This window comes from Microplitis mediator, chromosome 3 (assembly GCF_029852145.1).
Source record: "Microplitis mediator isolate UGA2020A chromosome 3, iyMicMedi2.1, whole genome shotgun sequence".
NCBI lineage: Eukaryota > Metazoa > Arthropoda > Insecta > Hymenoptera > Braconidae > Microplitis > Microplitis mediator.
In genome coordinates, this window is record NC_079971.1 from 6,181,905 (window position 1) to 6,201,697 (window position 19,793).

The 19,793-nt window shown below is 30.0% G+C and overlaps 1 protein-coding gene across 10 annotated transcripts in view; it reads right to left on the reverse strand.

Moving 5' to 3' along the window:
• LOC130664649 (RNA binding protein fox-1 homolog 2) overlaps positions 1-19,793 on the reverse strand; it is a 138,654-nt gene that overhangs the window by 22,110 nt on the left and 96,751 nt on the right. For 2 of the 10 annotated variants that reach the window (XM_057464671.1, XM_057464662.1), the window contains 3 exons: positions 2,428-2,581; positions 1,837-1,900; positions 896-922 (listed from right to left, as the gene is read on the reverse strand). In XM_057464671.1, coding sequence (XP_057320654.1) covers positions 896-922; positions 1,837-1,900; positions 2,428-2,581 — 245 coding nt within the window. Of the gene's footprint in view, positions 1-126; positions 148-895; positions 923-1,836; positions 1,901-2,427; positions 2,582-6,168; positions 6,317-19,793 lie in introns of all 10 variants that reach the window. The other 8 variants (XM_057464672.1, XM_057464664.1, XM_057464667.1 and 5 more) reach the window with 5 other exon arrangements.

Below are 19,793 nucleotides of genomic sequence, written 5' to 3' on the forward strand. Positions count from 1 at the left end.
TTTATTACTTATGATGTAACTATAAAGCAAAAAGGGGAAAAAGGTGAACAGAGGAGACAAGATAAAAAATTTTAGAGAAATAAAGGAGAGAGCAGAAAGGGTTAACGGGCAAATCGTTATTCCTACCTCCAGAGCGGGCGCTTTAGCCTGAAACACAAACGGCAATCCTGAAAAAAAATTCTAACGCCCGCATTTCTTTCCTTTCTTTAATATTTTTCTTTTTTTTTTTTTTTTTTCTATTCCTGCTTTTTGTTTCTCTGTGTCTTAAAAAAGTTTTTCAATTTCCTAGTTTTAAAATACGCGCGCAAATAAAACTATAATAAAATAAGAAGTAAAAAGAATAAATTAACTTATAAATGATAAAAAAAAAAAAAATTTGACGGATTTATTTTACCTGAGAATTTGTTAAAAATTAGAGCTTTTGTACAAAAAAATTTCCGAAAACATTAAAGGGGTGAAGGTAAAATTTTGACACAAATTTTTATTTAAATGTAAATTTTTTGACTGCTACCTTCTCAGAAAGTTTGTGAATTTTTGTTTTTAGATTGTGATAGAGTTCGAAAATTGTTGATACTAAATTTTCAAAATGAGATCACGTTAAAGTGAAACCAAAAATTATCTTCATTATCGAATTTAAAAAATCTACAGATTCCACTCTAACTTTCAAATTGTTTTGAATTTTTAAATGTATCATAAATTTTCAAACGTTTTCGGAACAATTTTATTTGTTTACAAGCATATAATATTATTATTATTATTATTCTTTTTTTGATTAAATATTATTATGCAAATGCTTCATAATAAAAATAAAAAAATAAAATAGTAGAAAATAGTAACATAAATATAAGAAAGAAATAAAAGTGATAAAAAATTAAAGAATAAAGTGTAAACTAACGTCAGTTGTTGCTTGCGGCCATTCCAGCTATTATCCGGAATTGTTTTTATACTTTTAGTTTTTATATTATTCATATTATTACTCTTATAATAATATAAATATATTATAATTTTAAATTTATATATTAACGTCTATGAGATACAAGGGTTTTTTTTTTTATTAAATTTTATTATTTTTTGTTTAAGGTAAGAGACCCAGTTCCTGATCGGGGTACTAGTTCCTTGATCAGGTATTAGTTCCCTAATCATGTACTAGTTCCCTGATCATGCACTAGTTCTTTGATCAGGTACTAGTTCCTTGATCAGTTACCAGTTTCTTAATCATGTACTAGTTCCCTAATCATGTACCAGTTCCCTGATCATGTACTAGTTCCCTGATCATGAGTTCCTTGATCATGTACTAGTTCTCTAATCATGTACTAGTTCCCTGATCATGTACTAGTTGCCTGATCATGGATTACTTCCCTGATCATGAACTAGTTCCCTGATCATGAGTTCCTTGATCATGTACCAGTTCCCTGATCATGTACTAGTTGCCTGATCATGGATTAGTTCCCTGATCATGAACTAGTTCCCTGATCATGTACTAGTTCCCTGATCATGTACTAGTTCCCTGATCATGTACTAGTTCCTTGATCATTTACTAGTTTCCTAATCATATACTAGAGTTCCCTGATCGGGTACTAGGTCTTTTAACTTATAAGTAAGAGACCCAGTACCCGATCAAGAAGCTAATACCTGGTCAGGGAACTAGTACCCAATCACTTCATGTATTTCTATATCTATATTTACTAAATTTTACTAAATATATCTATACAAATGCATGGAGGTCTTTTACCTCATCTACTCTATTTTAAGACCTAGTTTTGTTCGAATTTAATGATCTTGTATCTCAAGCGTCCTGACCATATCTTCTATCTGAAAAACTTTTATAATTCTTACCTGTAGCCTGTAGTTTGGATCTTGCGTCGCGGCATGTGCTGCTAGGAAAGGATCATAGTAGACACTGAAAAAAAATTCAAATAATTAATCAAAACAATTATTTATTTACATACAAAATATATAATTTAGATGAAAAGCGACGGAAAAATATTCACTTATTATTAAAATGTATATTTTAATCTAAAATAAAATATTTAGCATTTGAAAATTTTTTTACTCAAATTTTTTATAAAAAAAAAAATATTTCAAGCTTTACGATTAACTAAATATTTAAAAGCATTTAAATTTTTAAATAATAATAATAATAAAGTATTTTTCCGTGAATAATAAATAGTCAGGAGATTGAAGGGAAGAAAATAAATAAACTATTGTTTAAAAAAAAAAACAACTAAATTATTTAAATATTCGTCTCGGTAATCTGTAGATCCAGGAAATTAATTCTCATACTAAATCCAGTTACTCACAAGTATTTTGCAAGATTGAATACTGAAGCTCTTACAATGCAAACTCAGGAGTTAATAAAAGTGTTAAGTCAAACAGATGTAAAATTTATAAGACAAACCAAAAGGTACAAAACATGCTGGTACTTACGTTGATGCAAAAGGATGCAAAGCCGTCGCAGCAGCGGCTGCTGCAAGTGGTCCCGGATTACGTGCAAGTGCTAAAGCTGCGCCAGCTGGAAAAGCTGCTCTAGCTGCTGGACCAACACGTCCGCGTTGAATGGCAACTCCTCTCAATGCTGCAGCTGTAACAGTAACATGCCACCGCCTACCTTGTAGTGATAAAGACGCAACTCAATAGTAAACTTAGTCATTGTCATCTCGATGATGATCTTGCTGTCATTTAAATAATTAATGTCGTCGTTGGTGACCACCATCGGCAGCTGCAGTAGCCAATTTCATCAGTTCGCGTTTTGTTTATCAATTTATGAGACGAAGGTATAGAAGGGATAAAATTATATCAGTGCAGCAAATTTGCAAGGGAGTAAAAAGACTAAATCTGATGAGCAGATCGAGGACTCGAAAGAATTAAAGACAGAGAGAAAGGGAGAGACAGGCAGAGCAAAGAGCAAAGACGAGTTTCAGAAGAGACATTGAGAAGATAAAGTTCTCGGAGTTTTGACTAGTTTGTGATGTTATATGCTACCTTATAGTTATACTGCACGTAGTAAAACTCAAGCTCTACTAGTATAACTAGTGTGACGTTTCCCTTCATGAAAAGCACGAGGAACTCAAGACAGGACTGTCCTGCCAAGTTTTCTCGACAGTTGAATAGTAGTAGAACACACTTTAGACAAGTTGGCTAAAAGTCAAAGTGACACCGGTCTCAGATGACTTAGCTGAGCAGAAGATGACAAGTCGTGAACAATATCTTTGAGTTTACAGAACTCAAGTCCATTTGGATACAAATCCTCGGGATTGCGACAAGATGGATTGCATGTAGAAGAATATCAGATTAATAAGATTTACACGGTTATTTTACTTTTTTTTACTTTGAAAAGTCCGAAGAAATGCGAAGGTAAGAAAAATAAAGGACCGTTCCAGTCGGGCGTTGATCGATTTTGTAGAATAATTCGTTTTTCTAAGGGACGGAATGTCTGCTGGTCGGTAAAAAATTTAAAGACGATTGAGTTTGGGAATTGAAAAAATTCAATTCTTTTTAAAATGAGAATTCACTTGTACATTAACGTCATCAACTTAAATGAGACCTTTCACGTGCAAAGACACGAAAAAATAAGAGAAGAAAAAAAACAATATATTAAGTTTTAGTCGGTATCTGGCGTTGATAAAGATCTGGTATGTGACTGTTGCAAGTGTCCTCGGGGCAATGGGGAATTGTACGAGTTACGGATGGCTATAGGTGAGATCCGAATTTCTCTCGAATCTCGGGGGAACTTGGAGATGCATCTTGTGGAGAAATTGCAAGACGATTACCTCAAGTCTTAAAGTTTCTTCCATTCGTCCTTTTGGCTCTCGTCCACCCACTTGAAGATCTCGGTAAGTTGAAGTGAATCGTAATAAATAAATAAACTAAAAGTCTATCGAGTTAGATCGTGAGCTCCCTACCTTTTGCTCCCTCGGGACTTTTTCTTCCACGTAAGACAATTGTTTCATTATTGTTGCGATACTTGATTCGTTTTTAGTTTTATTAATCATATGACAAGTAATATATTCTTTTTTTTTACTAAATTAATAAAAAAAAATGACAAATAATAATCTTAACCCATCGTAAAAATAATCAGTCATTTTCACAATAAATTTACTTATTTTAATGCTTAAAAAAATTTTTCATTATTCAAATATAGTTTTATTTGAGGATATTCTGTAGCAAAGAACGAGTGAATTATTTAAACATGCAGGAGCTTTAAGTAATGAGTAAAATTTATAAATAGATATTATTGCACTGTAAAAAATTTGCGGAGTGAACACGGATAAAATCTGGAGTGAGTTCAAAGGGAAGTTTATTATAATTTTTTAACTCTGGTTCATAAGAAAATTAACTCCGAAAGAGAGTTTATTTTAATACTAAAATTCTGAATCGAAGTCAAATTTATTCCGAAGGGGAGTTGACTATAATTATGAAACTTCGGTTCGAAGTGAAATTAACTCCAAAAGTCAGTATTTTAATATTAAAAATCTGTATCGGAATCAAATTTACTCCGAAGGGAAGTTTATTATAAATTTTAAACTTCGATTCTAAGTGAAATTAACTTCTATAGGGAGTTTATTTTAGTATTAAAACTCCCTATTGGAGTCAAATTTACTCTGAAGGGGTTTATTATAATTTTCAAATACCAGTTCAAAATAACTCTTAAAGGGCGTTTATTTTAATATTCAAACTCTGAATCAAAGTCAAGTTTACTCTAAAGGGGAATTACTTATAATTTTTGGACTCCGATTCGGAGTGAAATTAACTTCTGAAGGGAGTTTATTTTAATATTAAAACTCCGTATAGGAGTCAAATTTATTCCAAAGGAGTTTACTATAATTTTGAAACTCCGATTCGAAGTAAATTTAACTCCTAAAGGAAATTTATTTTAATATGAAAACTTCAAATCGGAGTCAAATTTACTCCAAAGAGGAGTTTATCATTTTTAAACTTCGATTCGAAGTGAAATTAAGTTCAAAAGTCAGTATTTTAATATTAAAACTCCGTATCGGAGTCAAATTTACTCCAAAGGGGACTTTCTTCTAAGATTGAAACTCCGGTCCAGAGTAAAATTCACTCCGAAGGGGAGTTTATTTCAATATTAAAACTCCGAATCGGAATGAATACAGATTTAAATAAAATCCAGGTCCCTCCGAAATGACTCCGCTAAAAAAAAACTCCCTATTTACTCCATTTGTGAACTGATTTGTCTTCACTCCGAAACTCCGAGTAACGAAGTCAATTCGGATTAAAATAAAATCATAGTCACTCCGAATTAACCCCCGATTTTTTACAGTATACAAAATAAATAAACGAAAAGTAATTAAATATCCAAAATAGACAGCTTTAGAGTTAAAAAGCATTTAAAATACAATAGTTACATTTCGATGGGTTAAGACAATATTTTAATAAACTTTACAGCTGTACACAACTGCTAACAAAGCAATATAAAATTTAATTGCCCAAGTATCGCTACAATAACGAAGCTCTGCTACGTTAACAAAAAAAAAATTTCATTTCGTTATTAACAGAAACATTGAACGGTAAAAAAATAACAAATCCATAACAAAGCCGCTACTAGTAAGAGTCAAGTGTTAGAACATTTAATGATTTTTATTAAAAAAGTATCATTTTATTTTTTGTCGACTAATTAGGACGAATTAAATTTAACTTGCGATGCACAGGCACATTCCAGTGGGTTATGACAAAAAAAATCCCCTAGCAATTAGTCATTTTAAAAAATATACGAGTGTGAAATTATTGTAAAATAAATGTATTTTTTTTTTTTATTAAAGGAGATGAAAAAAACACCCAATACACGTGCGTTTTTTCAATAAAGAAAATATATATATTATCATTATTATTAAAATAACGAGCTAACGTGAACTATAGATGCAGAAATATTTAAGTGACAAAAAAAAGTAAACTCCTATAAAATCGTGCAGGCGATTTAATAGGGGGTGTATTTATTTGCTGTGAGGTTTTAGTGCGGGAAAATGTAACGCAGAAAATACCAGAGAATTAAAATAATGAATCAATGACACAAAATATATATATATTTTTATATAAATTTGTAATGAGAGAATGGTAGAGGGCATGTTCTAGTCTGATTGAGAAAAAATAAATTAATCGAAGGCAAGTGATAAAAGGAAGTAGTGGAATAGTGGAGTGTAAGATCGGTACCTCCGTCTCGCCGCAGCTCTTGGGGCGAGAACAAGGGGTGCAGCTGCAGGGGATGGCGTCACTGCGGCTGCTGCTACAGCGGCTGCTGCGGCTGCCGATGGCGCGGCCGCTCCCAGCCAACTCCAGGGCATGGCGGGTAACCTGTATCCTGTCAAAAACGATTGTCGTAGATACTAACGAATATTTTATTCCGTGACTTGTCACTGACCGACAAATTATCATTCATGGCGTCGAGGTCGCTGCATATATATTTATTACGTCATAGACCTTCTATATTATAATTATTAATAGTTATTGTTATTTGGAAATTTAATTAATTGATTTATGGAGAAAAATTATTTACCATTCAAATTTATTTATAAATTAACTTTAAATATTTATCAAAATTTAATTACCGCAAATTAAGCTGTTAATTTAATTAATAAAAATTTGCGTGCTGAATTTATTTTTTTTTGTGATATTTCATATTAATAATAAATTATTTCAATTATTTCTGGAGGTAAAAAAGTAGAATAATTTTTTTTATAAGAAAGAAAAATTTTTCTCCATTGTCATAAAAATTTAATTTATTTAGCTGAGTGGTTTTGTATTGATATTAAGGACAATAATAGGAATGAAAGGTGGTCTAGCGAGATATCGTTGATATCGAAGGGAGCAGAAATGAGAACTGCAATTGAAGGGATAACATTTTGTCTAGGGATCGACAAGGTGTCGATGCTGTCTCTCGACAACAGGATGCTACGAGAGCAAGAGATAGGAAGTATATATGTATATATATATGTATACATATTTATAGAAGAAGGAAATAGAGTGAAGTTACGAAGCGTCAAGAGGCATCGGGTGGAGGTTGCCGCCGGTAATTAATATGATTGAACCATCGTGTGGAAGAGGCTAAGAGGAAGGTGCTGGTGATGGTAGAGGTGGTGGGGGTGGTAGTAATGGAGGGAAACGGTGGAGAGAAAGAGGTGGAAGGGGGGTAGGCTTTGGGACTTTGACGCGGCGGGGTCGAGGGTCGAGTCTGGTGAGAAGAGACATGAAGACCGCGGGGTGCCAGGGGTTGCTGCTGGCAGGGTTGCTCCAAGCGATCAATAAATGCCGCCGCTGCCAACCACTCCTGGACCACTTGCATCCCTCCTCTTGTTCTTTCTCACTCTCGCGCCTTCGGTTTGTAGCGAGACCACGCGCTACTCGTTCGTTCTCGTCGATAGACCAAGTATTCATCTCTTTCGTATGTCTATGTGCATGTGTGTGTATGTTTCGATATAAATGTATGTATACTTATGTGTGTGCATACAGGGGGAGGGTTAAAGAGAGAAAAGAGAAAAAAGATGATACGATCCTCGCTTCCATTCTCCCGCATCTCTTTTTTGCGCAATAACCGTGTAACTGATTGAAATGTCTACGTACGCGAATTTTTATACAACCCGCTTGCAGAACCACGTTGTTTTACTTTTTGTTTTATTTGTTTAGTTTTTTTAACTAATTTTACCATTTATTTGTCATGCAGATTTTTAGTCAAAAAAAAAAAACAGAACAAACATTTTTTTTTTAGAGAACAATCGGCTTAGTGCTTCGTTAGAGTTCTTGTATAGTTTACTTTTTTATTTTTTATAATTCGCGAATTTACTCCACCCGGTTAAAGGAAAAAAGTCAGGTATCATCGTATGTATAGACTGTAACAAAAAACCGGGTAAGTTCAGGCGGTGTGTTAAAATTTTCGGTGGGAAATTTCAACACCGAAAGCGGTGTTAAAATAACACCGCCGAAGGAGTAAATATTCTTTACCGGTGTTAAAAAAACTTCGAGGTGTTAAAATATTTAACTTTGTGAATATTTTTATTGACTCGATCACGAAAGTTAGACAGTATTTTTATTAATTGATTAAATTATTGGCGATTGAAACGCTGGGCGTAAAATGGTGTAATTTTTAAATAAATTACGTGTAACATAAATAATTTTTTAAATAAGTACATAACAAAATTTAAATTTCCTCCAGATAATATTCATTAAATTTTTATATTTTTTTCTAATTTCTATACGTGGAGTTTTTTTTTACACCGATTTAACACCGGTATTTTAACACCACCTACCGGGGTTATTTCATTTTGACACTGCGCGTTATTACATTGAGTCTATTTTTAACATCGCTCTTTTTACAGCGTACACCGATTTAACACTAGTATTGTAACACCACCTACACCGGTGTTATTTCATCTTAACACTACACGGTGTTAAATTGAGTCTATTTTTAACACTGTTCTTTTTACAGTGTATACCGATTCAACACTAGTATTTTAACACCTCCTACACCGGTGTTATTTCATCTTAACACTACACGGTGTTAAATTGAGTCCGTTTTTAACACCGCTCTTTTTACAGTTCATAGATTTAACACCGCCTTCACTGGTGTTATTCCATTTTAACACCACACGGTGTTAAATTGAGTCCGGTTTTAACACTACTCTTTTTACTATTCATAGGTTTGATATCTAGACTGACTATTACTGACTTTTATAAAAAATATATATAATATGATATACACATATATGATTATACTTAAGAATATTAAAATTTGGAAGTGTGTCATAAAATGTGAGTCTCTATGACCTGATACGACCGTAAATTAATAGGAAAAGCGAGGCCAGATGATACCTTTTAAGTAAATAATTAATTTATGAAACCTTCATACATTTTCTTTTACTTGTAAATAAATTCTTTCAATCTTTGATCGACTAAAAATAATTTTGAAAATATGCATAATTTTAATTAAAATTTTTTCATACTACAAAATTTTATTTTTAAAAACTTTTTCTTATATTATTCAAATTTTATTATGAATTTACGTCATAATCTTGATGTACGGTCATGAATAATGAATTTTCTATATTGATATCTTTGAAATGTAATTCAAAATAAAAAAAATGTATGAAGAATTTCAGTAAATATATTCAATTTTTCACGTTATTCAATTTAAATTTTAAAATAATCATATAAATTTAAATATGTTGGTATCTGACTTTTATATATCGGACAAGTATTTGCCTTTATATTTATGGGTTATTTTATATTTCATATTTTTTGTTTTTATGTACAGAGAAAATCCATCGTGTTCAATAATTGAAGAGATCGTTAATTTACGCGAACACACTAGTGAATTTGTAATTAGTGAAAAACCGATAAATTGAATTAACGCTTCGTGTAAGCCGACTATACCACGAATTTTTAATTTTACCAATTAGTCGTGCTATCAAAGAGGATCGAGTTTATAAAAGGTCATAAGGATCAATCCTCGTGTCATTGATTCCGATTTGTTAATAACTTGAAGATCAGGTGAGCAGAGAATAGTAATAAAAAAAACAGTCTGCATAAAATATGATGGTAAGAGGGATCAAAAAGGTTCGCGTCGTTTTCGAGATGACAGTTATGTCCATAGGGAAACGTTAGTAATCATAAGACATCTGTAAAAGCGTCATTGAAAATTCTAAAGGACGAGAATGAAAAAGTAAATATATGCAGATATATATATTTATATATTTACAAGTTTATTTATTATGATCAAGAGTAATGTCTGTAAGCTAATGGAAATTTTTTTTCCATTTATTTGAATATTTTTATTTATTTCTTGTTATTTTATTCAGTCATTTTCAGCAAAAATATTTCTATGAATATTTGAATTTAAAAAAAAAATAATTGTGTGCGAGGAAAGTGCAAAAAGAGCGGTGGTAAAAATTGACCCTATTTAACACCGCGGTGTTAAAATGAAATAACACCAGTAGGCAGTGTTAAAATACTGGTGTTAAATCTATGAACTGTAAAAAGAGCGGTGTTAAAAACAGATTCAATTTAACACCGTGTAGTGTTACGATGAAATAACACCGATGTAGGCGGTGTTAAAATACTAGTGTTAAATCAGTGTACACTGTAAAAAGGGCGGTGGTAAAAATGGACTCAATTTAACACCGCGGTGTTAAAATAAAAAAACACCGGTAGGCGGTGTAATTTGGCGGTGTTAAATCGGTGTGGAAAAAATTCCACGTATAGAAATTAGAAAAAAAAATGTATTACATATAAAAAAATACAAAAATTTAATGGATATTATCTGGAAGAAATTTCAATTTTGCTATGGACTTATTTGAATAATTATTTATGTTATACGTAATTTATTTAAAAATTAGACAATTTTACGCCCGCCATTTCAATCACTAACAATTTAATTAATTAATAAAAATACTGTCTAATTGCAGTGATCGAGTGAGTAAAAATATCCACAAAGTTAAATATTTCCACCACCGAAAATTATTTTAACACCGGTAAAGAATATTTACACCTGCGGCAGTATTATTTCAACCCGCTTTCGGTGTTGAAATTTAACACCTACACCTCCTGGACGTACCCCGGTTTTTTTCTTACGGTGTAAGATTATAAAAAGTAAAGAATTTGTTCGGATTAAAATTCACGATTCTGAATTTAGTAGACGTCTAATAATTTTCGGATTTTTTTTTCAACAAATCAATTAAAAAAAAAAAATGCACACGTGGAAAATTAAAAAAACTGCAGGTGCTATTTTTAAAAAAATATTTTTTTTAATAATTTATCTATGAAAAAAATTCAAAAATTATTAGACGTCGGCTAAATTCAGTATCGTTAAATTTTCGAGGGAAAATAAAATTTTAACATTTCTCAGAGGAATTGATCTTTATTTCTGGTTCACTTGACATTCCAGGTGACACCCGATGCTTTGGAAAGTGACAATAAAAAAAAAAGTAAAAAAACCCCCGAGGTCGATACGAGGTTCGAAAAGGTCACGTGTAGTGTTTCAAGACGATAAAATATTCAAAGGTGTGTACAAGAGTAAGTTGAATTCGAGGACCATTGGGCTTTCGAGTAACAAGCCGTTAAAATAACACGAGATAAATAGCGTCTATAGACAGAGTTTGCATACCATTATGCACCTATGTAGTTTCCAGTGCTGGGTCAACTAAGGTTGAGATCTTAAGCGGGTAAGTAAGGTTCAAGGGTTGCTTACCGAGGGATGTAAGGATACACGATCCTCAGACCAGTAAATAGGAGACAGGATGGGGTCACTGTGGTTTTCACAAGAAGGCTTCGGTAAACTTCAAACTTATTGTCCATAGGGAAATTACTTTATGGTTAATTTTTTTTTTTTTTTTTTTAAGTCATTCCCAGACAAAACCCCCCACTTTTTTAAAATATTCAATGACCTTAGACTGCCATTAAAAATAAAAAATTAAAGGATTAATTGACAAAAGGGCAGCGAAGTTACGCAGAAAATTATTAACTGAGAGTAAATATTTTTTATTACAGAAAATTTTCTTGAAAACCTCAATTTTCTCGGACAAAGTAGAAATTTGTGACTCAAGAAAATCTTGACTTGGTTCCCGAAAACGTCTGTCTTCAAAAATATTTTCTTGACTCAAGTAACTTTTTTTCTGTCTGCGATTTGGCAGAGATTTAAATTTAAAAAAAAATTACTTACAGTTGATATCAATTGGGAGTTGAACGAAATTTGGAAAATAAATTTCAGTAAAATCTTCATGTCAATGATAATTCAAAATGTCAAATTTTGGCTAAAATTTATTTGCCAAATTTCGTTCAACTCCTTATTGATAACAACTGTAATTTTTTTTAAATCTATGTCTCGGTGAAATTGCAATTACGTTGTTTTTTTTCAATTAATGCTTAAATTTTTTTGAATTAATTGATAAGAGTTAATACGGTTACGACAAAAGTCATTGAATATTTTTTCAAAAGGGGGGGAGGAACTGTCTGAGAACGCCCTTAAATTTAACACAGAAAAAAATATTTTGTTATAATAGCAACAAATATTTAAATAAATTCAAGTATTGCATTTTTTCGTAAATATAAACCAACTTATTCAATGTCTAAACTATTTTTCTTGCATAATGATTTTAATTTTTTAAAATCAGTCATCTATTTACTTAACTGTCAATTTTATTTTTTAAAATTAAGTTTAATATTTTTCCGCAAATTACGTATCTGAAATTTCTTATTGGACGAACATTCAATTCAAATTTTTCTAGTACGAAAAGAATTTTTATTAGAGTGATATTAAAAATACTGGAAAATTTAAATTGATATGAAATTCCAGTGGTTGGTATTTTAAAAAAAATAAATTACGTAATTTTCCGTGAGTATTTTTGGTAAAAGTGAAATTTCAATACAGTTTCAGTTAAGGTAGAAGTCCCTATACCCGCTCAGTACCATTAGTCGCTCACTTTAACTGTTCAAGGCGTTTTTTTATAATTTTTATAAAAAAAAAGATTACAACTAAAAATATTATTATTGATAAATAATTATTTGTGAATCTAAACATATTAATATATGTTGTATCAAATTATTTAATAATAGATTATAAATTTAAATTAAATGACTGTTTTCAAAATCGCGCTCAGCCGGGCATTTTTTACTCCAACGTTCATTCGTTAGATTAAATTTAGGTTACGTCAAATTTTTCAAGAATTGTTATAACTATATCTTATTAAATACATTTTTTAAATTCATGAAATTTTATATTATGAAAGAATGACGTAGTATAATTTATAAATTATTTGTCCAAATCAATAAGCTTATCATGGTTTAATTGATATTGTCTTTGAGCGATTATAGGGACATGTGTTGGTCGAGTAATGGTACATGACAACTTTTAGTGAGCGACTATGGGTACACTCACGGAACTTATTTTAAAAATTAATAATAATTAATTATCTCTATTATTCTTGAAACTTAAATTTTATTCTAGTACTCGAAACTTCAAAAAATAACTATAAAAAAAAATCTGGTTTTTCATGTTATTTATTAATTTATCTTGATTGATTTAATCTCACTCCAATGAAAGTGAGCGGGTATGGGGCTTTTACCTTAATTTTGAAATGATTAAAAATTTAAAGCAAAATATAAAACTTGGCACTTGAAAGTTCGTCAGATTAATCGATATTTTATAATTCGATGCCCAATATTATTTTTATCTTTCGTTACAATTTCCGAAGCTGATAATTGTTTAATAATAGCCGTCAATTATTATAAATAATCGAATAATTCTAATAATATTTGGCACTCAATTTAAGCTATTAAATATTTGATATTTTAAGAATAAAAAAAAAATTTTGAATATGATATTGACAAGTTTAGACATTTGAATAATTGAAAAAGTGATTTATTTAAATAGGCCAAGAAAATATTTAAGTATTTGATACTTTCAATAGCTACTCTAGCAAAAGTTAGTCAACATCACCAGACAGCTACGCTGCCCTGTCATGACAAAACGACGTATCTCAAAAATTATAGTTTCGAGAAAACAGCGTTTAAAGTTTTAACAGAATTTGAGTACAATTTAACAGAAAAATTAATTTCTGTTATGACAAAACGACGTATCTCGAGATACGTTTTTTTATCGTAAAAAACTAATGCTTGTTTTGATAAATAGATGAAATTGTTATGACAAAACGCTGTAACTCGAAGAATTAAATTTCCAATGCAAAAAAGATACGTTTTTTTTCATTTCTTTTATATGCACATTTGATCAATATTATTGGCATAATTAATTAAATTAGTAAAATTTTGATGATACCCTATTATTAAGTGACACTAAATAAACCTTTTTAGCTTTGTTACGACAAAACAGCGTATCTCGAGATACGTCGTTTTGTCATAACAGGGCAGTACGAGGAATTTATTGCTAAAGTAACAAAATAAATATATATGTATATTTGTTTTTTTTCTGTGTGAAGGTGACTATGCTGGTGCTTGCGCGCTCAGAGGTAACTAATTAACTCTACGCACTGCCAAGATACTAATTAGTTAATGCGATGCCAAGAGAAAACGGTGAATAATCGTGTGTACAGAATACGAGGCCCGTCACAACTCGGTCCGAGTCTTTCGCAATCACCCCATGCACTAAAACTTTTTTATTCTTTTTTATCTAAACCCCAAACTCTTGTACTTGTCTTTGTTATTTCTTGTTGGATATTTAGAGTTCAAGTTTTAAGTTGTAGTTTTAGTTGTTGTTTGTTGTTTGTTATTTGTTATTTGATACGATAGTAGTATATATATGTATATATATGTATGTGTGTGTTGAGTGTGTCAGTGGGGTGCAAGTTTAGTTTAAATCTAGTTGTGTTCCCGTATGGGACAGTAAGTGTACTACTATACACGAAGAAATTATTCTCGTTTGAAATGCTATGGTCTCATACAGAGAAAGAGAATTTTTCGGCTCAAGAAAATTTTTATTTTCAATTTAAAGTGCAAGAAATTTCTTCGGGGGAGAAAAATTTTTTGTGCCAAGAAATCCTTTTTTTCTGGGTGAAGACGGACCATGTTGGCCACCTGATGAAAATTGAAATAAACACATGGAAAAATTACTATGGCCATAGTAAAATAGAAAACGATTACATCACAAATTACTGTAAGCCCGGGTCGAAAAATTTGATCTGTTTTAAATAAAATAAAAATTTTAAGTTATTTCTATTCAATTTTACTTTTTATTTGTGACTAATTAACATGAGAAATTTAATCGACTTTATTTTCAATACTTTTTAGTCTGATTTTGCTCTTCTCTGGATCAAAATCAGGCTTTTTTTCGTAATATTTTGCCTTCTTTGATTTTTATCTAGACGAAAATCAAACTTTTACTGTCTATTATTTTTATCAGCACGTTTTTGATCGTCTGTAGATCAAAAACATCTTAAAATTTTTATAAAAATTCAAAGACAGACCAATTAGTCCCAATACAATCTAAGACTAAAATCAGATCAAATTTTGTGACCCGAAAATTTTACTATGGCCACAGTAATTTTTTCATCTGTTTATTTCAATTTCCGCCAGGTGGCCAATATGGTCCACTTTACTATGACACCGTAGAGAGAAAAAAAAATCTTTTAATCATTGCATATATAGACCTCAAGAAATCATATTTATAAAAATTTCCAATCTTTAAATTTTTCGGTTCAAAAATTTGAAGATTTCATCCAATACAATTTTCTCAATCGAATAAACCCAAGATATCTTGATCACATTTTTTTGCAAATAAAAAAAAAATCTTGATTTTCTTCCATCAAGAAAATGAGTCTTCGCATTCGATATAAAATTAATGCAATAAAATTCATATCGATTTATTGCTCAAGAAAATTGAGTAATAAATCGAATTGAATCGTAAAATTTTTTTTCTCAGTGTTACATTTTAAGTGACAATAATTTCTCCGTGTACATAACAGCTAAGGGGTAAAGTGCGAATGACTTGGGACCGACGAATTAATTAGTTACCACTAATAAGGCGGCACTTGGAGCATGCAGCAACCTCGCGGCCATTTGTATCGCCAACTACACACCGTGCCACGATCATCAACAATTAATAATTCAATTTAATAAATTATTTTTAAAAAATAACCAATATTACTTTGTCTACCATTGTTACATTTACTCACAAGTCATCTAATTGCATATTAATTATTTAAAAAAAAATATTACTATTAATTTTCAAAAATATTTCCCGCTTCAATGAATAAATGAAACAACGAAAGACATTCTAATATTTAAATTATAAAATAACGCTAATATATATATTAATTAATTCATTTATATACATATACATATGTATATTTAATATGTATATGTATATATAATCACAGGTGAATCTCATATGAAGGCAAGCCAAGGCCACGACATGAGACGTGCAAATTAAAAAAGGTAATAATATTAAAAAGCAATTAAAAATTCTCTCCCAAAACCGCTCCAACCACAACCAAGCACAACCACAGGCAAAGTACGGGCCTTTGTCAACGAGACAATCATAAACCAGTGAATGTGGCGCAATACCGTGATTATTATGTAATAAAAATAAATAAATTTTCAAAAATTTCTATACATATAATAGAGATACTTATGAGAAAAATAAATTTGTTATATATTTATATATAATAAGTAATGAAAAAAAAATTAAAAAAAATAAATGTGATGTAAATAATAAAACAATAAACAATTATATGTAATTATAATAAATAAATAAATAAGTAATGTGAATATAGTAACAAGTGTTCAATCAATCTCAAGTCAATTCAATTCAATAATGGCGTGATTCAATATTAACAGTAGTTGCAGTCAATAAAATGCCAATCGGATATTAATCGGATGATCAACGGGCTCCAGGAAACAATAATAATAATAATAGTAAAATAAACAAACGTGATACGTGGAATTAATAGAAAATTAAAACAAAATTTAGTAAAAAGTAATAATTAATTTTAAAAAGTTGGGTTTAGGTCAAGTGAAAAATTACATTTTTATGAAGAGCTATAATGTGGATTTTTTTTTTTTTTTTTTTTTTTATGGACTGGGATGTTAAGTGGATTTATGAACGGTCGGGAAATTTGGTCGCAATTGAACGTTAATTATATTAAATTACGATTAAAATTATAAATACGAATTATTACGTACGAAAAATACCTCATGCTTTACCACTGGATAGAGAGCCCTAGACTAGCTACGGCGATATATATGTACAGAAAAAAAAATTTTTTGGCGCAAAAAAATTTTTACTTGATTCAAGAAATTTTTTACTTGCCTCGAGTAAATGTTTACTTAACTCAAAAAATTTATATTCGTCCCAAGAAAATTTTTACTTGACCGAAGAAATTTTTTACTTGATCCAAGAAATTTCCTTATCACAAAAAATTTATCTTCGCCCCATGAAAATTTTTATTTGACTCAAGAAATGTTTTGAATTATAAATTTAAAACACAAATTTTCTTGAAGCAAAAAAAAATTTCTTAGGACGAGAAAAAATTTTTTTCTAGTCCTAAGGAAATTTTAGTCTTCAATTCATAATTAAAAATATTTCTTGCGCCAATAAATTTTTTTTTCTATCCATATACATCGCTCTGATAAATTACGATTAAAATTAAAAATAAAAGCTAAGTGTAACGATATCGCAAGTGTCTGCAGCCATCAGGGTGATTTTTAACGTTGCATTCTCTTTTACATTCTCTCTCTTTTTTATCTTACTTTATTTTTTTTAAATTAATTAATAATTATCTCTCACTCTTCAATATCATCAAGCGACTAATTATCTACAAGACTAAGAAAAAAAATTCTAAACAAACCCTACAATTTTTTTTTTCTTTAAATTACTTAATATAAAGGCATTAAAATAATTATGCATATGAAATTGTTGTAATTTCAAAAACGTGGAAATGAAAAATCTCTGATAAAAAAACAATTATTTTGACATTTGTTTTTTTTTTCTGTGTACTCAAGGTGCAATTAATATCTTTTAAACAAGAACGAAAAATTAAACGTGTCTCTCTTTAGTCTGGATTAAAGAGCGAGAGTGAAGAATAAAAAAAAGTAGTTAAGTGTAAAAATAACTTAAACTGAAAAGAGACTTTGATCTCAAGAGTAACCTGAAAAGACGATTGAGAATCGTACTACTGCGGAAGTGAACCAAAATCATTGTGAATATAAAACGTCATGTATGTATATATAGAAATGAAGCGAAAAAAAAAATAAAAAAAATGAATAAGAGCCCGTGAGAACTAGAAAAATAACGCAATCTCTTTTGGATGAAGAGCTTCTGGGGGTTTGGTAAAGCCGCTCTTATTTTTTTATTTTTATTTTTATTCCCATTGCAGAAGCGTTTTCCTTCAACATCCTGACACAGACTTGTCCTTTCTCCAACAGTATCCGCGGTCTTTCGTTTCAATTTCAAACTTGTGTTTTTTTTATTCTACAGCTTTCCCTTCTTCTTCTTCAACTTCTTCTTCTACTTCTTCTTCCTCAACATCTTCTTCTTTTTATCTTTTTCTTCATTCACTTCTTACATTTATTTTTCTACACCGTAGCATCTCCCGAGTGCAATAAAGTCACTGCAGTTTTACGTGTCTCTACAGGCAGTGTGCCGTCTCCCAAGAGAAATAGACGGAATGATAGATATGTGTATGGAGAAAAACCAAGTGCAGGTGCGAACGATATCGACCAGTAGTAGATTACATATACAAGAGTAAATAGAGAATAAAAATAAAAATAAAATAGAGTATGTGAAAGAAAAAAAAAGGCAGAGAAAGAGAGACATGTAGAGAATGCATTCAGTTAAAAGTCCTGAAGAGATGTAACACACGAACACTGACTGACAATGCAGTTGCATGCTTATTTAGAATTCATGTACTCTATTGTACTGTTTAGTTTAGTTGAAACTGGCCAAGCTTCTTTGTATTATTAAATCTTGCATGTGAGGTTTTTTTGTCGTTCGTTAACGTGAGAAAAAATGGTCAGATTTTATCATAAGTAATTTAACTGTATCGTAATTTATAAATATTTAAAAGTATGAAAAATTAATTGCATTATTTGCAACCGTATACTGGACATGTATTGATTTATTTATGAGTATGTGTATGCACATGATATAAAATATTCAAATACTCTCAAATATATATATATTTTTTTTTTAATTGCCACTAATTAAGTAATTAAATTATTTTTTAATATTAAATAAGAGATAAAAAGTGTGCGCACTCGAAGAAATTTTTTGCACTACGACTGGAAACCAAAAATTTTTCTTTATTTCGTAATTCAAAAAATTTCTTGGGCTGAGTAAAAATTTTGTGTGTACAAGAAATATTTTTTTTTCTTGTTTATTTAATTTTTAATTTTTTATAGAGAAGGCTAGAAATTTGGTAAAAACAAATTTAGAAAAGATTTTTGAAAATTGGCGCGAAATTAAGTTCGAGTAAAAAGAGACGAGTTTTTTTTTTTTTTTTTTTTATTAGAAATACTAGTAATTTATAAATTCATTAATTGCATAGAAAATAAAAAGAATTTCTTGAAGCAAAATATTTTTACTCAACCCAAGAAATTTTTTTTTATCCCAAGAAATTTTTTGAATTAAGGTAAAAGCCCCTATACCCGCTCAGTACCATTAGTCGCTCACTTTGACTGTTTAAGGCGTTTTTTTATTATTTTTATAAAAAAAAATTAAAACTAAAAATATTATTATTGATAAATAATTATTTGTGAATCTAAATAGTTTAAAATATGACGTATCAAATTATTTTATAATAGATTAAAAATTTAAATTAAATGACTGTTTTCAAAATCGGGTTCAGCCGGACATTTTTCACTTTAACGTTCATTCGTTAGATTAAATTTAGGATACGTCAAATTTTTTAAGAATTGTTATAACTATATTTTATTAAATACATTTTTAAAATTCATGAAATTTTATATTATGAAAGAATAAAGTAGTATAATTTATAAATTATTTGTCCAAATCACTAAACTTATCATAGTTTAATTGATATTGTCTTTGAGCGACTATAGGGCCATGTGTTGGTCGAGTAATGGTACATCACAACTTTTAGTGAGCGACTATGGGTACACTCAAGGACCTTATTTTAAAAATTAATAATAATTAATTATCAAGATTATTCTTCTAATTTAAATTTTATTCTAATACTCGAAACTTCAAAAAAAAAACTATAAAAAAAAAATCTGGTTTTTCATTTTATTTATTAATTTATATTGAGTGATTTAATCTCACTCCAATGAAAAGTGAGCGGGTATAGGGGCTTTTACCTTATAAATTAAAAGGAAAAAAA